At 48.6% G+C, this 19,051-nt stretch overlaps 1 protein-coding gene across 4 annotated transcripts in view; it reads left to right on the forward strand.

Annotated features, from left to right (window-relative positions):
- The window catches only part of CRMP1 (collapsin response mediator protein 1), a 74,407-nt gene that overhangs the window by 23,698 nt on the left and 31,658 nt on the right, over positions 1–19,051 (forward strand). For all 4 annotated transcript variants that reach the window (XM_024246575.3, XM_054553700.2, XM_024246576.3 and 1 more), the window contains exons 2-4: positions 2,661–2,749; positions 9,022–9,206; positions 14,584–14,748. In XM_024246575.3, coding sequence (XP_024102343.1) covers positions 2,661–2,749; positions 9,022–9,206; positions 14,584–14,748 — 439 coding nt within the window. The remainder of the gene's footprint in view (positions 1–2,660; positions 2,750–9,021; positions 9,207–14,583; positions 14,749–19,051) is intronic.

The raw sequence follows: 19,051 nt of genomic DNA on the forward strand, positions 1-19,051 counted from the left end.
GATCCACCCGCCTCGGCCTCCCAAAGTGCTGGGATTACAGGCGTGAGCCACCGCGCCCGGCCCAGTTTACTTCTTTCTCCCCCACCAAGGATGTCTGCTTCAGGGCAGACACTGTGTCTTATTCATCACCACATCTCCAGCCTGGAGAGAATACAAATGGTAAATAAGCACATGGAAAAAAATTACAAGCCTTCAAGAAGTGGAAAATTGCCAAGGCATGGTGGCTCACATCTGTAATCCCAGTGCTTTGGGAAACCGAGGAGGGATGATTGCTTGAGGCCAGGGGCTCAAGACCAGTCTGGGCAACACACTGAGACCCCATCTCTACAAAAAAAATTTAAATTAGCCAGATGTGGTGGCACATTGCCTATAGTCTCAGCTATTTGGGAGTCTGAGGCTGGAGGATCACTTAAGCTCAGGAATTTGAGGATGCAGTGAGCTGTGATCATGCCACTTCACTCCAGCCTGGGTGATAGAGTAAGACTCTATCTCGAAAAAAAGAAAAAACAAAAGGAACACAAATTAACAAACATTAATAATAAACAAGAGTGCTTAGTGTTTTCATGCAAAGAATGGGGCATTCCTTTTGGAAAGCAGTTTGGTCATCTTTATCAAGGGCTGTAAATAAGGCTTATGTTGTTTGACCCAGTTGTTAAGCTTCTGAGAACCTTGCCTAACAAATCATTCAAACTAAGGAAGGAGTTTTGTGCACAAAAAAGTTCATTGCAGCAAAATACGTATCACTGTAGAAAACAGAAAATCACTTCAGTAACCAACAATGGGGGAAATATTAAACAATTTATTAGGTATCCCTAAGATGGAGTATTTTACGATTATTTAAAAAATATAGTCATGAAGTGGGGCCGGGCGCGGTGGCTCACGCCTGTAATCTCAGCACTTTGGGAGGCTGAGGCAGGCAGATCATGAGTTCAGGAGATTCAGACCATCCTGGCTAACACGGTGAAACCCCGTCTCTACTAAAAATACAAAAAATTAGCTGGGCGTAGTGGCAGGTGCCTGTAGTTCCAGCTACTCAGGAGGCTGAGGCAGGAGAATGGTGTGGACCAAGGAGGCGGAGGTTGCAGTGAGCTGAGATCGTGCCACCGCACTCCAGCCTGGGCAACAGAGCGAGACTCCGTCTCAAAAAAAAAATTATATATATATATATACAGTCATGAAGAATGTGCGGCAAGTTGGGATGTGCTTATGGTAAAATGCAGAAAGGACAGAACTGTGTTCTTTTTGGTTCCCATAATGTTCTGGTTTCTGACTTGCATATCATTCCCTCTGCCCAGAACACTCCATATGGTGAAGCTTTGTTTATGTTTATGCATAAACATGTTTGTGGCTGAGTTCCATTCTGGAATGGTATTGACAAATAGAAGAGGGTTGAAAGCCTAGTCTGTACCCTTAGGCTAGGCTGGGGGATTGAAAACATCCCTTGGAGAACATCATCTGAATACATGAATATTTATGTAGACATACTCATACAATCCTGTGTGTGTGTGTGTGCTTATCTATCCACCTTCCTCTAATGACACATCCATTTATTTATCTATAGTCACAGAGAGTGTAGATATAGGAAGTATAAATAGACTCTTTTTTAGACTTATTTTCTGGGTCTGCGCTTTCTCTGCCCAATGCCCCAGATAAGGTTGGCAGCCCCTTTGGTTGGCTTCCGTGGCAGGTCCCCACTCTTCTCCTCCTCAACCCCACATACCCCATGACTTGATAAACATCTGTCTCTCCATCTGTCAACCCCCTGAAAGCAGATTCCAGCTCTGTGCCTGGTCCCCTCTGGAGCTGAGAGCATCAGTCGGTAGCTGATCGGTGCTTGGATGAGTGAGTGGATGTGTGCACTGTGGGGGAAGAAAACAGGAAAAAGAGTGGGGAGACATCAGAATGTCAACTGGGAGTTGTACTGGAAAAGTGGGGTTTTCTTTTTTAGTCTCTTCACTATCTTTTAAAATGTCTCTAAGTTGATCATTATCGTATTTAATAATACCTTGATAACTCCCTGTTCTACAAATGACCCAGTTTCTTCAACAAATGAATGACATTGAAAAGGGAGGAGGGGCCAGTGCAGGTGCTGACAGAGGCTGCCGAGATGATGAGGCAGGTGTGCTGTGGGGCCTGGTATGGCTCTTGATTCAAACCTTCCAACTACAAAAAGACATCTATGAGACCATCAAGGTACATTGAAGAGGGCCTGATTATTGACTGATAAGGAAGGTATTAAGTTAATTGGGTTCGTTGGGATAATGGATTCTGGTTTTATTTCTTTAAAAAGTCCTTACCCCTTTCCTGTTTAGAAAAAAAAGTGCAGCTTGCTGCCCACACTCATTTCTCGGGGCAAATGGGAAATGGGTTAACAGTGAGAGAAATCTAGTGAAGTATTTATAGGTGGAAAGATACAGTGCTTGTGCTTCGTTTTAAAACACCTCAGCAAAAACAAAACAAAGTGAGAGGGGAGAAAGGTGAAAGGAGAATGGGAAGTATTGGATAGAGAAGTATTGAAGCTGCTGATGGATCTGGGGCGGGGGAAGTTAAATGCCTTTACCTTTGAAAATATTTGATAATTCTTATATTAAAAATTAAAAAGAAAAGACTTTCTCCTGGCTTTTCACCAAGGATCCTTAATACTTTGCCTTGCTTTGCAGAGTGACCGACTCCTCATCAAAGGTGGACGGATCATCAACGATGACCAATCCCTTTATGCTGACGTCTACCTGGAGGATGGACTTATCAAGTGGGTTGATCAAAACGGACCTTTTAAGAAACCTGTGTCGCCAGGCTGCCTGGCCTTAGATGGAACAGAAGGCTGGCATTCTGCCCTAGAATGACGGGGCTGTGTACCTGTGTTTCAGGGGTAGAGACCTCACAGAGGTTGGGGGAAGTGCACGCTGCGGGTGGAGAAGGAGCTGGTGTTTTTCGGGTGCCCCCCTGGGCTAAGCTCCCTGCCACATGGCTGAGGCAGCTCCTCTCTTACAATGCTCATACAAAGCCTGCAAAATGCAGACACGTTTCCTGTTTTGTGGTTTTGGAGGCGGCAGGCCAATGAGTCTGGGTACCTGGCCCCATATGACAGGGTGAGTTAGGGTCAAGGCCCGGATTCCACCCTAAGACAACTGAATTCACAGCTCTTTCTTCCACCTAACCACAGTTTCTGGAATTGGGTTGAGGGGAGTAGGGAGGAAGGAGGAATGTGTGGCTTCCAAGCCCAGCCTTGGCACTTAAAGAAAAGATGGACATTGGGGCTGGAGTTTCCTTCACTTTCTTCTCATTGGCTCCCTCTTCAGCCCTGCTTACGACAACCCAGGTGTCTTAGCCAGCTCTGGCTGCCGGAACGGAATGCCACAGGCTGGGTGGCTTAAATGGCAGAAGTTTATTTCTCATAGTTCTGGAGGCTGGAAGTCCCAGATCAAGCTGCCGTCAGGGTTGGTTCTTCCTGAGGTTCTTCCTTGGCTTGCAGACACCACCTTCTGGCTTGCAGACATCACCTTCTGGCTGTCCTCACAGGGCCCTTTCTCTGTGTGTGCACACTCCTGGGGTCTCTTCTTCTAAGGACACCAGTTTTGTTGGATTCCAGCCCCACTCTTGTGGCCTCATTCAACCTTAACAACCTTAATCACCTCCTTAAAGGCCCTGTCTCTAAAGGTAGGCCCATGGGGTGGGCTGGGGCTTCAACATGAATTTTGGGAGATACAATTCAGTCCATAATGCCAGGCAGGGGTCTGTAGGCAGCGGCCTCCTCTCCTTTTTTTTTTTTTTTTTTTTTTTTTGAGACAGAGTCTCACTCTTGCCAGGCTGGAGTGCAGTGGCGCGATCTCGGCTCACTGCAACCTCCACCTCCTGGGTTCAATCGACTCCCCTGCCTCAGCCTCCCGAGTAGCTAGGACTACAGGCAGGCACAACCATGCCCCACTATTTTTTTGTATTTTAGTAGAGACGGGGTTTCACCATGTTGGCCAGGATGGTCTCAATCTCCTGACCTCGTGATCTGCTCGCCTCGGCCTCCCAAAGTGCTGGGATTACAGGTGTGAGCCATCGCACCTGGCTGGCCTTAACATTTTACTGGCGGGTGAGAATCACTGCAGTTCTCTTTCTGTGGGTCATAACCTGGATTTGCTGGGTGCTCAGCCTCTTCCAGCCTCTTGAAATCTGGAAGAGAAGAGAAGGACACTGTTTCAGGATCCAGCATGAGTGGCTGGCATAAAAAGGAAAGGCAGAGGGGAACTGGAGCTAGGGGAAGGCAGAAAGGGATTGATACTGTTAACAGGATCATCGTTAACAGGATCATCCTGGGGCCCGTGTGGGCTTTGGAGATGATGATGGAGGAGGAGGAGGAGGCTGGGAGAAAGGGGCTGTGGAGAATTGGGGGCATTGAAAGGGACCACATATGCAAATCACCCAGTGAAGACGGATACCCAGAACAGTTGAGCCCTCCCGGCCTCCCCCCAGCCCACCCACCCCCCAATTCTAGTCCCAGACTTTGACCATTTCAAATCCAGCTCGGGCCTCCCCTCCTCTGGCTTCATTCCTTGCTTGCTCTTCCAGCCATAATGAAAACTTGGGACTCACGGGACTTGCCAGGCTGCTGTCACCTCAGAGCCTTGCACCCATCAGTCCCCTGCCTGGAACGCCTTTTCCCCTGTCCATCTGCCTTCCCCTCATCTCGTTTGTCCTTGTGGGCCCTGCTCATGCGACTCCTCCTCCAGGAAGCCCTCCTTGACCCCAAGACGGTGTGGGGTGCATCCCTCTGTCCCCACAGCATGTGAGCTGCTGTCTGTTGCAGCCGTTGTCACATTGCATCGCTCCTTGACCAGGGCCTTGCCTCGTGGCCCCCGCCCTGGGGCCCAGCACCTGTAGGTCCTGGAGCGCTGATTCAGGGAAAACGTAAACAGAGGCATGCTGGCCATCAGATGATGAGGATGCTCCTGTCAGCCTCAGGGCACCTGGATCCCCAACGGTCGGGAAGGCAGATTGCGGGTGGGGAAGGGTGTCAGGATGTGTCAAAAAATGATGTTTTCTAACTCAACCATGGCTTAGATAGAGAGAAAGCAACTCCGAGGGAACACCCCTTTGTGTGGGGGGCTCTGGACTTCTGAAGCCTGAAAGGTAAAATGACCCTGAGAGTGATCTCGTGGGCTCCCCCATCCCACACACCACCTGCTGCTAGAAGTTTGATCTGACCACACCCACCCCCGTCCTTCCTGGGCCGGGCCCCCTTATAGAGCTCTGCAATCCCAGGGGGTATACAGATGGAGCAAGTGGCCATGGGTTGAGCTGCATTCATTAAGTGCCTGCTGTGTGTATCAACATCAAGAGTCCTAGGACTCCGGCTAACCAGGCTGTTGAGGAAAAATGCAGTTTCCCTAAATTCATTATCTGTCAGCCCCTCTTGGTCGTAAACCCCTTTTACTTGAACCCGTTGCTGAGAAGCTCTCTGCGTGTTGGCAGTCCTCCTCCGGCCTTGTGAAGCTGAGTGAGTGATGGTGACTGAGGCCTCACAGGGCCCTTGGGTGTTTATTCTGAACGTGCATCCTGCAGGCTGAGAAAGGTTAGGTGTGGAAGAGCCGGGGACCACCTGTGCTCACCCCAGGGACCACCTGGGATACAGAGGCACAATTATTTTCCTTCACTTGAATGAAACCCCAAGAATCCTTTAATCCTGTGGCCATTTGCCAAGTTTTCTTAAGAGCCGTTCAGCTGTTGTGATTCATTGAATTATGATTCATCGAGGTTTCCATTTAATTCACTTAGCCTTGGTGAATCTAGTGCCGGTGGTTGAGAGTTTCTTCTGCACCGTGAGGTGATAGTGTTGGGGGAGGGGTGTCTGTCTCATTCACTGAGCTGAGCTTCCTCTCTCCTCTTTCCCTTTCAAGCACATTGCTATTGAGCGCCATTCAGTGAGTCCCTCTGATTCACTGGGGTTCCCGTTTAGTGTAATCCCAGTTCAGGGAGAATCTGGCTCCTATATAAGGGAAGCAGGGCGGCAGTAAAGCCTGCTGGTCAGAGCTCTGATATTAGGCTTGGGGAGACCTGGGCTTGAATCCGGGCCCGTCACTGACTTGCTGTGTGTCCTTGGATGAATCACTACACCTCTCTGAGTTGTGTTGTCCTCTTTTGCAAAATGGGAATACCTCCTACCTTGCAGGGTTGCTGGTGGGAGACCAGAGAGAATTTGTTAAGAGGCTGTGATTGTGCCTGGTAAGAAAGAGCCTCTGGCTGCAGAGATGGCACTCACTGTTGAACATCAAGCATCTTAGGACTCTGGCCAACCACGCTGCTCAGGAAATGTCCTGTTTCTTTAAAAAAAAAAAAAAAAAAAAAGGTCAGGCATGTTTGTTCACACACTTTGGGAAGCCAAGGCAGGAGAACCCCTTGAGCTCAGGAGTTCAAGATTAGCCTGGGCAACATAGGGAGATCCCATCTCTACAAAAAACTTAAAAACAAAATTACCTGGGCATGGTGGTGCACACCTGTAGTTCCAGCTACTTGAGATGCTGAGGTGGGAGGATCACTTGAGCCCAGCAAGTTGAGGCTGCAGTGAGCCATGACCTGTACCACTGTACTCCAGCCTGGCTGACAGAGACCCTGTCTCCAAAATAAATAAAAGAACCTTTCATTAGAGTACTTGTTGGCCCCCACTGAATGGTGACTCGGTCACAGGCCTGAATCAGACTGAGCTGTGATTCCGCTGACACTCACGTGTAGGTCCGTGCCCATGTGTAAACACACCATGTGCATGTCTACAGCCAGCGGCCCTTCTGCCTGGACCGTGCCCAGGCCTTTGCCTGAGATGGCATTTGGGGTGCTACCCTGTCCTCTGTTAGAGCTGGTTGTGAGCCTTCAATGAGAGAAACCGTGATGCGCTTAGAAGACGCTGTTCTCCAGTTGCTGTTCCTTTTAAGTTAAGGGTCGAGTGTCTTCCCAACCCCTTTCCCTTCAGCTCTTGGCAAGCCCACACGTTTGGAGAGGATGGCAGAAGGATTGGGGAAGACAGGATTTCCCTAAGTCAAGTTGGACATTCTGGGGTTATTATAAGCAGTGGCGGTGGACATTCTGGGGTTATTATAAGCAGTGGCGGTGGACATTCTGGGGGTAAGGGATTGGTTATAAGCAGCGGTGGTGGACATACTGGGGTTAAGGGATTGGTTAGTATAAACAGCGGCGGTGGACATTCTGGGGGTAAGGGATTGGTTATTATAAGCAGTGGCAGTGTACATTCTGGGGGTAAGGGATTGGTTAGTATAAGCAGTGGCGATGGACATTTTGGGGGTAAGGGATTGGTTAGTATAAACAGTGGCAGTGGACATTCGGGGGTAAGGGATTGGTTAGTATAAACAGTGGCAGTGGACATTCGGGGGTAAGGGATTGGTTAGTATAAACAGTGGCGGTGGACATGCTGGGGGTAAGGGATTGGTTATTATAAGCAGTGGCAGTGGACATTCTAGGGGTAAGGAATTGGTTAGTATAAGCAGTGGCGATGGACATTTTGGGGGTAAGGGATTGGTTAGTATAAACAGTGGCGATGGACATTTTGGGGGTAAGGGATTGGTTAGTATAAGCAGTGGCAGTGGACATTCTGGGGGTAAGGGATTGGTTAGTATAAGCAGTGGTGATGGACATTTTGGGGGTAAGGGATTGGTTAGTATAAACAGTGGCAGTGGACATTCAGGGGTAAGGGATTGGTTAGTATAAGCAGCGGTGGTGGACATTCTGGGGGTAAGGGATTGATTAGTATAAGCAGCGGTGGTGGACATTCTGGGGGCAAGGGATTGGTTATTATAAGCAGTGGCAGTGGACATTCTGGGGGTAAGGGATTGGTTAGTATAAGCAGCGGTGGTGGACATTCTGGGGGTAAGGGATTGGTTAGTATAAGCAGCGGTGGTGGACATTCTGGGGGTAAGGGATTGGTTAGTATAAGCAGCGGCGGTGGACATTCTGGGGGTAAGGGATTGGTTATTATAAGCAGTGGCGATGGACATTCTGGGGGTAAGGGATTGGTTATTAAAAGCAGCAGCGGTGGTGATCCTGGTGGAGGTGGACATGTGTGGTAACATTTTCTGGGTGTCCACCTTGTCCCTGGCACTGTGCGGTCCTAGGCTTGTTTCCTGGGTTAAGAGGACAGTGTGTGGCACCCACTTCTTCGGGGGAGCCCCAGCTGGGACCTGCTTGCTGGCCCAGCTTCTCCCGGGAGCCCAGGAGGGCAGCCAAGCTTGCTGTCTTGGCTGCCTGGCTGTGGATTCTGTCTGGAGCTGTACTTTTAGTCACTGAAGCAGCATCTTCCTGTGTCTTTATTACTGGTGTTTTATGTGACTTAGAAAATTAATATGCTGCCCATTCTCAAGAGTTCACAACAATTGGATTTTTTTAAAAATAAAAATCACCCGCAGTCAGATCTCATGGTCTGAGCCAGACCTTGACCTTGGATGCTGCAGGGTTCCTCTCCTGGTTCTGGCTGAGCCTCTTCCCCCAGTGCCTTGATGGACCTCCTGACTCTGGTGCCAGCAAATAAAAACCAGAAGCCACCGTCATCAATAAGTCACCCACGGAGATCCCCGGGGGCTTGGTTTCTCATTTCATAGGCTCTTTTCCCTCCTTCCCCATTTGGAATTTACCCTTCTTCTGGAGGAAGTTTTCAGGCACCTGTTACATCAGAATAGACGTGACAGTCAGCACGTGCATCATGCTGGTCTCACTTCTGTTGGACTGAGCTCTGCCACCCCCTCCACCTGGAAGCCTTCTTAGATAACGAGGCTGGATGAAAGGGCCCCTCCTCGTGCCCACTGGTTGTCTCTGCTATACTGGGCTCTAACAGTCTGCCCACTGCCTTACCTCCTATTAGACTATGAGCCCCTTGAGGGCATGCGCCCTGCCTGAGTTATCTCTGTCTACCCAGGGCCTTGTGAAGGGCCTGGCTCAGAAATGTTTATTTCATGGAACTGAAGCTGCGGGTTGACTGCCCATTCTACTTTTCCTTTAAGAACCAAGGCTGTCTCTGTTGTTTGCCTCCAGACAAATAGGAGAGAACTTAATCGTTCCTGGTGGAGTGAAGACCATTGAAGCCAACGGGCGGATGGTTATTCCCGGAGGTATCGATGTCAACACGTACCTGCAGAAGCCCTCCCAGGGGATGACTGCAGCTGATGACTTCTTCCAAGGGACCAGGGCGGCACTGGTGGGCGGGACCACGATGATCAGTGAGTGACACTGTCCCCTGCCTTAGGGACATAGACTGTGAGGTCTCCTCCCCATCACCAGCATCACAAGTGCTCAGTGTGTTCCAGGCTCTCTGCCCAGGGTGCCACTGGATTTCATTCTCCCCCCGAGCCCTATGACACAGGTCACTGTTTTACAGAGCATACCATGTGTGCCACTGGGGCCACACAAGATGGCTTAATAAACAATACGGTTTTATAGGCACCAATTTTTAAAAATTATTTTTAAAATATTGAAATAAAACAACATCTCATTGGTATAATTGCTTAGCATGAGACTGAAGTCACATTTAGATTTTTAGAAATAAAATTTGTTTAAAGAAAGGTATTAAGTAAAGAAGACATGGATTATAGGGAGATAAAGCAAAAAAAAAAAAAAAATCCTAAAAATCCTTCAACATGATGTGAAGATGGCTATGGTTTCAGAACCAGTGACATAGGTATTATTGTGACAGATGGGAGAATAGAGGCTCAGAGAGGTGAAGCAACTTGCCCAAGGAGACACAGCTGGGAAGTGGTTGTATTAGTCAGTATTGCTGCAGTAATACTGTGATAACACCGCGTAACCAACAGCCCCCAAATCTCAAGCAACGCTTGTTTTTCTCATTTGAGGGTGTGCAGGAGTGGGAGTGGGGCTGGAGTGGCTGTGCTCAGCTGCGGGTTGGACTCAGGCACCATGGGTCTCCCATTCCGGACCCAGTGACTCCCCAGCCACTCTGTTCTCCTGGTGAATGGCAGAATGCAGGGGGTTCTGGCCGAAACTTACCTCTCCTCTCACTGCCTCATCTCCTCACTTCCATGCTGCAACCTCCACCCACATTCTATTGGCCAAGGTCAGTCACGTGGCCGAGCCCAAAGTTGACAGGAGCACACTGTGCCGCAGAGAGCCCTGGTGAGGTTGGGGAGGGAAGGAAACACTGTGGGCAATGAGACCACTCCCCAGCAGTGCTGGGTCTGGGAAACTGGACTCCTCCTCCATTGCCCTGTGCAGCCTGATTGCTGTTTCTTGTGTTGATTTTGAAGAGCTGCTTTTGCTTGGATTCATTTTAATAAGCAATTTTAATTAAATAGGCCACAGTTTATTGTAAATGTTCTTTCAACTGTTAGGCTCTTCAGTTTCAGGCAGCCTGTCTGTAATCTGGCCCCAACCCTGCCCGTCTCTCCCGCTCCTTCACAAAGGGGAGTCCCTTTGGAAGCGTGGTCTGTGGGCTGGAGCCCACTGCCATGGGCAGAGTTTGCCAAGTCCCTGAGCCAGGAGGGTGGGGCTTGACTTCTGAGGCAAGCACTGTCCTGATCCCTCTTCCAAAGGGTAGCCCATGGATCTGCTGGATGGGAAATGGGAGGATCTAGACTTGGACTTGGATCCCAGTGGCCAGGGTTTGAACCTGAGCACTGGTACTCAGCAGGCAGCTGCATGACTGTGGCCAGCACTCAGCCTCTCTGAGCCTCAGCTTCCTCGTCTATAATGTGGGCCTTATGGTGGGAAGTGCCTAGGGTGGTTTGGAGATGTACATGAGATTCCTTCATGTAGTGCATGGGGCATGAGAGTTCTGAGAGATGGGCACGGAAGTTCTGGGCTCAGGAGGACTGCAAAGGGCAGGGGAAAGAGTACTGGACGAGGAGCCAGGGTTCCTGGGACGTCCCCTGCTTTTCTCCATCACCAGCTGTGAGACCCTGGGGAGCCCTGCCCTGTAAGCCTTATCCTTCTCACCTGTGAAGGGCAGTTTCCAAAGTGTGTTTCATGGAACACCAAGAGCCTATGAAAGAGGACCGCAGTCCGGGACTCTGAAGGGGTCCCCGCCCTTCCCCATCTTCATTCAACAGATGTTAATTAAGAGTCGTCCGCACCAGGCACTGTACCAGGTGAACAAAAGCAGGAATGATGCTTGTTGTCAAGGGGACTGCCATCTCTCGGAGAGTCACTAATTGTCCACATGTACGACTAGAAACTGTGACTCCTGCTACAAAAGAAGGGTGCGCAGTACTTTGAACTGAAGGGTAGGGTCTCAGGGAAGTGTTCTCTGAAGAAGTGACATTCGTACAGGGATCTGAAGGATAAGTTGGAATTAACTGGGAGAAGAGGGCAGAGAAGAGCACAGCCCCAGGAGGAGGGAATAGCATGTGCAAAGGCCCTGAGGTGAGAACACACCTCCCATTCCAGAGACTGCAGGGAGGCCCGCGGTGCAGGGGTGTCGAGATTGAGGGATGACATCCTGTGAGGCAAGGCTGGAAGGAGAGGACAACCCTGGGCCTTGATGGCCTGATGAGGCTGTGGCTCTTTCTCATATGGGTGATGGGCAGTGTTGAGGTATTTTAAGCAGGGAGAGATGTGAACTGTTCTGCGTTTTGGAGAGACCGGTAATAGAGTGGCCTGGATGGGATGTGTCTGGACCAGTTGGGAGGCAATTGCGTAGTTCACCTGAGAGATGAGGGTGGCGTGGCTGTGGAGTGGGCAGAATTGGTCAGTTCCAGGGATATGGAGGAGGCCAGTCAACAGCCTTCGGTGCTGGGTCACACACGGGGGCATGCGAGGGAAAGGAAGTGCCACGGGTGACCTGGGCCTCTGGCTGTGGAACCGTTAGTTGGCGATGTCCACTACAGCTGGGGTTGGGGTGGGGAGGGTACTGCATGAGGTTTTGGACATTCTGATTTGGGGGAGCTTTTGAGTCATCTCGGTGGAGAAGCCAAGAACACAACCGGGTTCAGAGTTCTGTAGCTCAGAGCAAGTGGTGTGTTTCAATGAGCTGGCACAAAGAAAAGGGATCCAGTTAGTAAGCATAGTGAACAGTAGGGGATGGAGTCCTCAGGATGATTGAGAAGCAGCAGCCAAAGAAGTAGGACAAAGGAAAGAAAAAGCCAGAAGGTGGTGTTGCCGTGGAAGCTGGAGAGAAGCGAGTTTAAGGAAGGAGGGAGGGACTCTCTGTGCCCTGAGAGGCCAGAGACTGAGGACTGCATGCTCCCCATTAGACCTAGAGATGTGAGAGTCATATTAGCAAAGGCTGATGCTTTAGGTGGATGGAGGTGTGAGTGGGAGGAGGAGAGGTGAGACTTCTCTTTTTGACATCTGCCTGTGAAGGGTGGGGGTGCAAAGAAACAGGGCAGTAAGCCTCAAGGGAGACTTACATTTGACTGGAGGCTCCCCTTTCTCATCTACTTTACATTTAAGATTTTATTTGAAAAAAGGATGATGAAGTGAACTTGTTGGGTCTCGGAGGTCCTTTTCATCTTGGCATTCTATGCCAAAGGAGGTAGCTTGGAGCAGTGGGTAAGAGTTCAGACTATCTGACAGGTCTTGGATAACCTTCCTTCTTCTGCTTACTAGTTGTATGCTCTTGGACAATTGCTTTACCCTCTTTGAGCCTCAAGTTTTTCATCTGCAAAATGGGGATATTAATTTTCACTTTACAGGACAGTTGTGAGGATTGAATGAACAAACTTATGTCAAGCTTTTGTGGCATTATCTGACAAATAGTAAGCATTCCATAAATAGTTATGATGATGGTGATGATGATGACAATGGTGGTGATGATGGTGGTAATGAAGACTGAAGATGATGGTGATGATGTCATTGCTAATGGTTATGGTTAATGATAGTGACAGTGGTGGCAATATGACAATAATGATGGTGGGAGTGATTATGAAAAGGATGGTGATGATGGTGGTGATGATAATGGTGGTGATGGTGATGGGGTGATAATAGGGATGATGATGATGGTGATAGGATGGTGATGATGAAGATGGTGATGATGATGATGGGGTGATAATGATAGTGATGATGTTGATGGTGGTGATGATGGTGGTGATGGTGATGATGGTGGTGATGATGATGGTGGTGGTGATAATGTTAGTAATGATGATGATGTGGTGGTGGTGATGGTGATGATGGTGGTGATGATGGTGATGATGGTGGTGGGGTGATAATGACAGTGGTGATGATAGTGGATGCTAGTGATGATAGTGGATGCTGCTGGTGGTGATGATGGTGATGGTAATGATGGTGGTGGTGGTGGTGGTGGTGATGGTGGTGGTGGTGGTGATGGTGATGATGGTGGTGGGGTGATAATGATAGTGGTGATAATAGTGGATGGTAGTGATGATAGTGGATGGTAGTGATGATAGTGGATGGTGGTGGTGATGATGGTGATGGTGGTGGTGGTGGTGGTGGGATGATAATGATAGTGGTGATGATAGTGGATGGTGGTGATGATAGTGGATGGTGGTGGTGATGGTGGTGGTGGTGGTGATGGTGATGACGGTGGTGATGGTGATGACGGTGGTGATGGTGATGATGGTGGTGGTGATGATGGTGGTGGTGGTGGTGATGGTGATGATGATGGGGTGATAATGATAGTGGTGATAATAGTGGATGGTGGTGATGATAGTGGATGGTGGTGGTGGTGATGATGGTGATGATGGTAATGATGATGATGGTGATGGTGGTGGAGGTGATAATGGTGATGATGGTAATGGTGATGATAGTGATGGTGGTGGAGGTGATGATAGTGATGAGCGATAATGATGGTGATGATAGTGGTGATCAAGGTGATGATGGTGATGGGGTGATAATGATGGTGATGATGGTGGTCGTAGTGGTGATAATGGTGATGATGATGATGGTGATGGGGTGATAATGATGGTGATGATGGTGATGGGGTGATAATGATGGTGATGGTGGTGATGGGGTGATAATGATGGTGATGATGGTGGTCATAGTGGTGATAATGGTGATGATGATGATGGTGATGGGGTGATAATGATGGTGATGATGGTGATGGGGTGATAATGATGGTGATGATGGTGATGGGGTGATAATGATGGTGATGATGGTGATGGGGTGATAATGATGGTGATGATGGTGATGGGGTGATAATGATGGTGATGATGGTGATGGGGTGATAATGATGGTGATGATGGTGATGGGGTGATAATGATGGTGATGATGGTGATGGGGTGATAATGATGGTGATGATGGTGATGGGGTGATAATGATGGTGATGATGGTGATGGGGTGATAATGATGGTGATGATGGTGATGGGGTGATAATGATGGTGATGATGGTGATGGGGTGATAATGATGGTGATGATGGTGGTCGTAGTGGTGATAATGGTGATGATGATGATGATGGTGATGATAATGATGGTCATGGTGATGGGTTGATAATGATGGTGATGATGATTGTGGTGGTGATAATGATGGTGGCTGTCATAGTGATAATGGTGATGGTGTGATAATTATGGTGATGATGATGATGATGGTGGTGATGGTAATGATGGTGATGATGGTGGTAGTGGTAATGACGTGGCTACCATTGGAACACTTGAGTCTGAAGCATCATGATGCATATTTCTCTGTCCCAGTTGACCATGTTGTTCCTGAACCTGGGTCCAGCCTACTGACCTCTTTTGAGAAGTGGCACGAAGCAGCTGACACCAAATCCTGCTGTGATTACTCCCTCCACATGGACATCACAAGCTGGGTCGATGGCATTCGGGAGGAGCTGGAGGTGCTGGTGCAGGACAAAGGTCAGTTAAAGCCTCGGAATGGGGTTTTGGAGAATCCCTGGTTCTTTGGTAGATCCAAAGATAACGTGGAGTGAAAAATCCCCCCGTCTACATCTGTTCTGAGCCTGATTATGAGCTGCACTCTGCCACGTGACAATGAGGAAACAGGCCAGTCCCTTTACAGAGTCCATCCTTTTCTCCTTGAAAACCTCTGGGGGTGTCCTTGTTCTCAGAAGCAGATCCAGTCTCTGCAGCCTGCCATGCCAGGCCCTTACTGATCTAACCTTGCTTTTCTTTCCCATCACCCGGATCACTAGCCTGGCTGCCATCCCTGAAAGTGGCTATGCTGCGAGGCCCTTGCTCATGTGGATCCCCTGCCAGGAATGAATGCCCTTTCTCCTCTGCCTGCCCAGGGCTACTCACCTTCAAGACCCAACTCAACCATTACCTTCTCCCATTGCTTCATTCCTTGAATAGCCAATGCCGGTTACTTAGGCCTCCTTTGGGGCACTTTTTCCATTGTTCCTGGATTATGGGACATGGGTTGTCTGTCTGGCTCTTCTGCCAAACCCTGAGCTCTGTGAGGGAGGGGACCATGTCTATCTGTCTCTGCTTCCCACCTTGGCTCCCCTCTGGGTTCACACCAGCACAGTGTAGACACTTTATGGTGTGTGTTACATTGAATGGAGGGGAACTGATCAGAAGACACAAAGGAAGCAAAGAACAACAGAACGGAAAGAGACAGGGCATAAGCGATCTGTCCAGAAAGGGGCAGTCGGGGAGCCCTCTGAGGAGGCAGCCTCAAACGGTGGTGCTTCAAGGAGAGCGAGGGTGTGTTTCCAATTTTTAAAATAGCTGTGCTATGTTTTCTCATAATAATAGTATCATCCCCAATATTTAAAGAAAGTCAGAAAATGGAAGGGAAAGAATTGTTTTCCTCTGGTTCTACCCCCAATCCCAATTTACTCTTAATGTGAAGGATTATTGCTTTCCATTCCCTGTGTATTTGGATGATTTTTTCCCTATGTGGTTGTGCAATAGCTGTTATGTGGAACCCTTCTTTTTTCACTTAACATTTTATGAGTCACATTACTTTTCATCAATAACTTTTTAATGGCTCGTAATGTACAATATAATGGTTAATTTGCTTAGCTATTTTCTTTTTATTGGGCATTTATGCTTTCTATTCGTTTTATTATAAATCCTGTTACGGTGAACATCTTTGTGTATAAACATTTGTTTGCATTTCTAATTTTTCTTTGGATTTCCAGAAGTGGAATTAGAAGGTCAAAGGTTTTAACATTTTTCAAGATTATGACACTTATTGCCAAACTGGTTTCCTGAAAGATGCATCCCCTTGTACCCCTGCAAATCCTATGCCAGAATCTCTAGTCCCTGCACCTTTGCACCATTGGGCGTTATTGCTTCTATGAAATCCTTGCCGATTCGATGGGTGAAAGACACCACCATTGTGGTTTTCATGGTGATTCTTTACTGATTACATTCAACATCTTGCATACATTTTTCCTTATGTGACTATCTGATTGTATTATTTGCCCACTCATCAATTTGCATTTTCATATGTCTGTTTAAGCTCTTTCTATCAAGAAGGCATCGTGGCTATGGTGGCTCATGCCTGTAATCCTAGCACTTCGGGAGGCTGAGGAGGGAGGATTGCTTGAGGCCCGGAGTTTGAGAACAGCCTGGGCAGCAACATAGTGAGACCACGACTCTATTAAAACAAACAAACAAACAAACAAAAAACATAGCCAGGAGTGGTGGTGCATGCACGCCTCCCAGCTACTTGGGAGGCTGAGCAGGAGCATTGCTTGAGCTTGGGAGGTTGGGGCTGGAGTGAGCACTGCACTCCAGCCTGGCTCATAGAGTGAGACCCTATCTTTTAAAAGAAAAAGGCATTATCCTTGTGTTGCAGTTGCTGCGTGATTCACAACAACTACATAACAGAGTCATAATCCAAGGAAATTGACAGTCTTGTATCTTACTTTCCTTACCTAATGTTAAGTTCTGAGCAATTTTCCCCAGGTTGCTGCCTTAAGCAAATGGTCGTTTAGGACACCCCTCACTGAGATGGGAGGGTCTCTGGACTGGCAGTGGAGTTTGTAGGGAAAGACACTGGGCTCCGTGAGGCCTAGTGGGTCTGTGCTGCCTGCAGGCATCCAGGGAGCCCTGTGCTGTGTGCAGCTGGGCTGGGTCACCAGCCGGCGAATGGTGGTGGTGCTCAGGCCCTGGCAGCAACCTTTCTACTTTGTATGCTTCTATGAAATCAACTTTTTAGATTCCACATATAAGTGAGATGGTGTGGTATTTGCCTTTCTGTGCCTGACTTATTTCCCTTAACATACGGTTCCACAGCTTCAGCTTCAACTTTGTTGCTGCAAATGACAGGATGTCCTTCTTTACTAAGGCATCCATTGTGTACATTTACCACATTTATAAAATCCGTTCATTCGTTGATGGACACAGGTTGCTTCCTAATCTTGGCTGTTATAAATAAGGCCTCAATGAACACGGGAGTTGGGGGTATCCCCTGGGTATACTGATTTCAATTCCTTTGGATTTTCAGCCGGTAGTGGGACTGCTGAAGCATGTGGTAATTCAGTTCTTAGTTATGTGAGGGAGCCTCCGTACTGTTCCCCATGAGGTGGCTGTGCTAATTTACATTCCCACAAACAGTGCTCAGTAATTCCCTTTTCTCCACATCCTCATCAACATTTGCTATCTCTTAGATAGGTCCTTCCTTCCTTCTTTCCTTCCTTCCTTCCTTCCTTCCTTCCCTCCCTCCCTCCCTCCCTCCTTCCTTCCTTCCTTCCTTCCTTCTCTTCTGATGGAGTCTTACTCTGTCACCCAGGCTGGAGTGCAACGGCGAGATCTGAGCTCACTTGCACCCAGGTTAAAGTGATTCTCCCCCCTCAGCCTCCCGAGTAGCTTGGATTACAGGCACCTGCCACCACACCCGACTAATTTTTGTATTTTTAATAGAGACGGGGTTTCACCATATTGGCCAGGCTGGTCTTGAACTCTTGACCTCAGGTGATCCACCTGCCTTGGCCTCCCAAATTGCTGGGATTACAGGCATGAGCCACTGCTCCCAGCTGTGTTTTTATTTTCTAATCACCTTAAATGCTTTCAGCAATTCCACATCATCCCCAGAATAAATTGCAAGCTGTCTGCCTGGCTCATCAGGATGCGCCTGCTCCTCCAGACTGGCTTGTTCCAGTTCCTGGGGCCCAGAGCCCCGGCCCCCTGCACCTCCGTTTCCCATCTGCTTGAGGCTGCCTCTGGCTCTTGGGGCTGTGTGAGTGAGCACTGGCCCCTTCAGGAACAGTCTCCCTGCCTTTTCCTAGCGATTCTCCTGTTCGTGCTGAGCTGCACTCCCCTGGGAAGCCTTCCCTGAAGCCCCCTGACAGATGCAACCCCCCCATGCATCCCCCACATAGGGATCATCAGACTAAGTTGTCTTTGCCCATTGACTTGCTGATGCTCCCACACCCCAGCCCAGGTGGCGAGCCCCCTACGGGCAGGGACTTGTCGTCTTACTCACAGTTGCATGGCTGCGGCCTGCACACTGAGAGTTGCATCAAATATCAGTGGACCAGCTGATTGATTTTCTGAAAGATGCCTTTAGTAACTTCTGTATCCCAAGCACTTAGCACATGCCTATCATAGAGCAGGCTCTCAGTAAGTGTTTATAACATGAATAAATAAGTTAGGAAAGGAAAAGAGGAGAGAAGCAGGGAGGGAGAGAAGAAAGGGAGGAGGAACACGCCTGGTTTCCTTGGTCCTGAAGCATTTTAGTGCGTCCTTCTCTAAGTCAGAAGGGCTTGCCCAGAAATCTTGCTATTTGTCATGAGTGTACTGTACAGTCCAGTGCAGGGCGTTTCCAGGAAGGGAAACCAACACGTTTGGTGTAATGTCCTCTTTGCAGAAATGGGGAAAGTGAAACCCAGAGAGGTGAGTAACTTCTCCAGTGCCACATAGCAACTGAGGCCTGAACTCAGCTCTCCCTGACAGAGCAGCTGTCACTGTTGATCTCTTTATGGGAATTGCAAACACAATTTTTTAAAAAATGGGATAAAAAAGCAAATGCTTTAGGACACTTTCTAGAAGCTGCATGACTAATGTCTTTTCATCTTCCTTATTGCAGATGCTCATCACACCCTTCCTTATCCTTATCACACCCCTCCCTCTCAGCCTGGGGAGTTTTCCTCCTCCTCCTCCTCCTCCTCTTTCTCCTCCTTCTCTTCCTCTTCCTTCTTCTCCCTTTCTCCTCCTCTTCTTTTTCCTCCTCCTTCTCCCTTTCTCC

This window comes from Pongo abelii, chromosome 3 (genome assembly GCF_028885655.2).
Source record: "Pongo abelii isolate AG06213 chromosome 3, NHGRI_mPonAbe1-v2.0_pri, whole genome shotgun sequence".
In the NCBI taxonomy this organism is placed as follows: Eukaryota; Metazoa; Chordata; class Mammalia; order Primates; family Hominidae; genus Pongo; species Pongo abelii.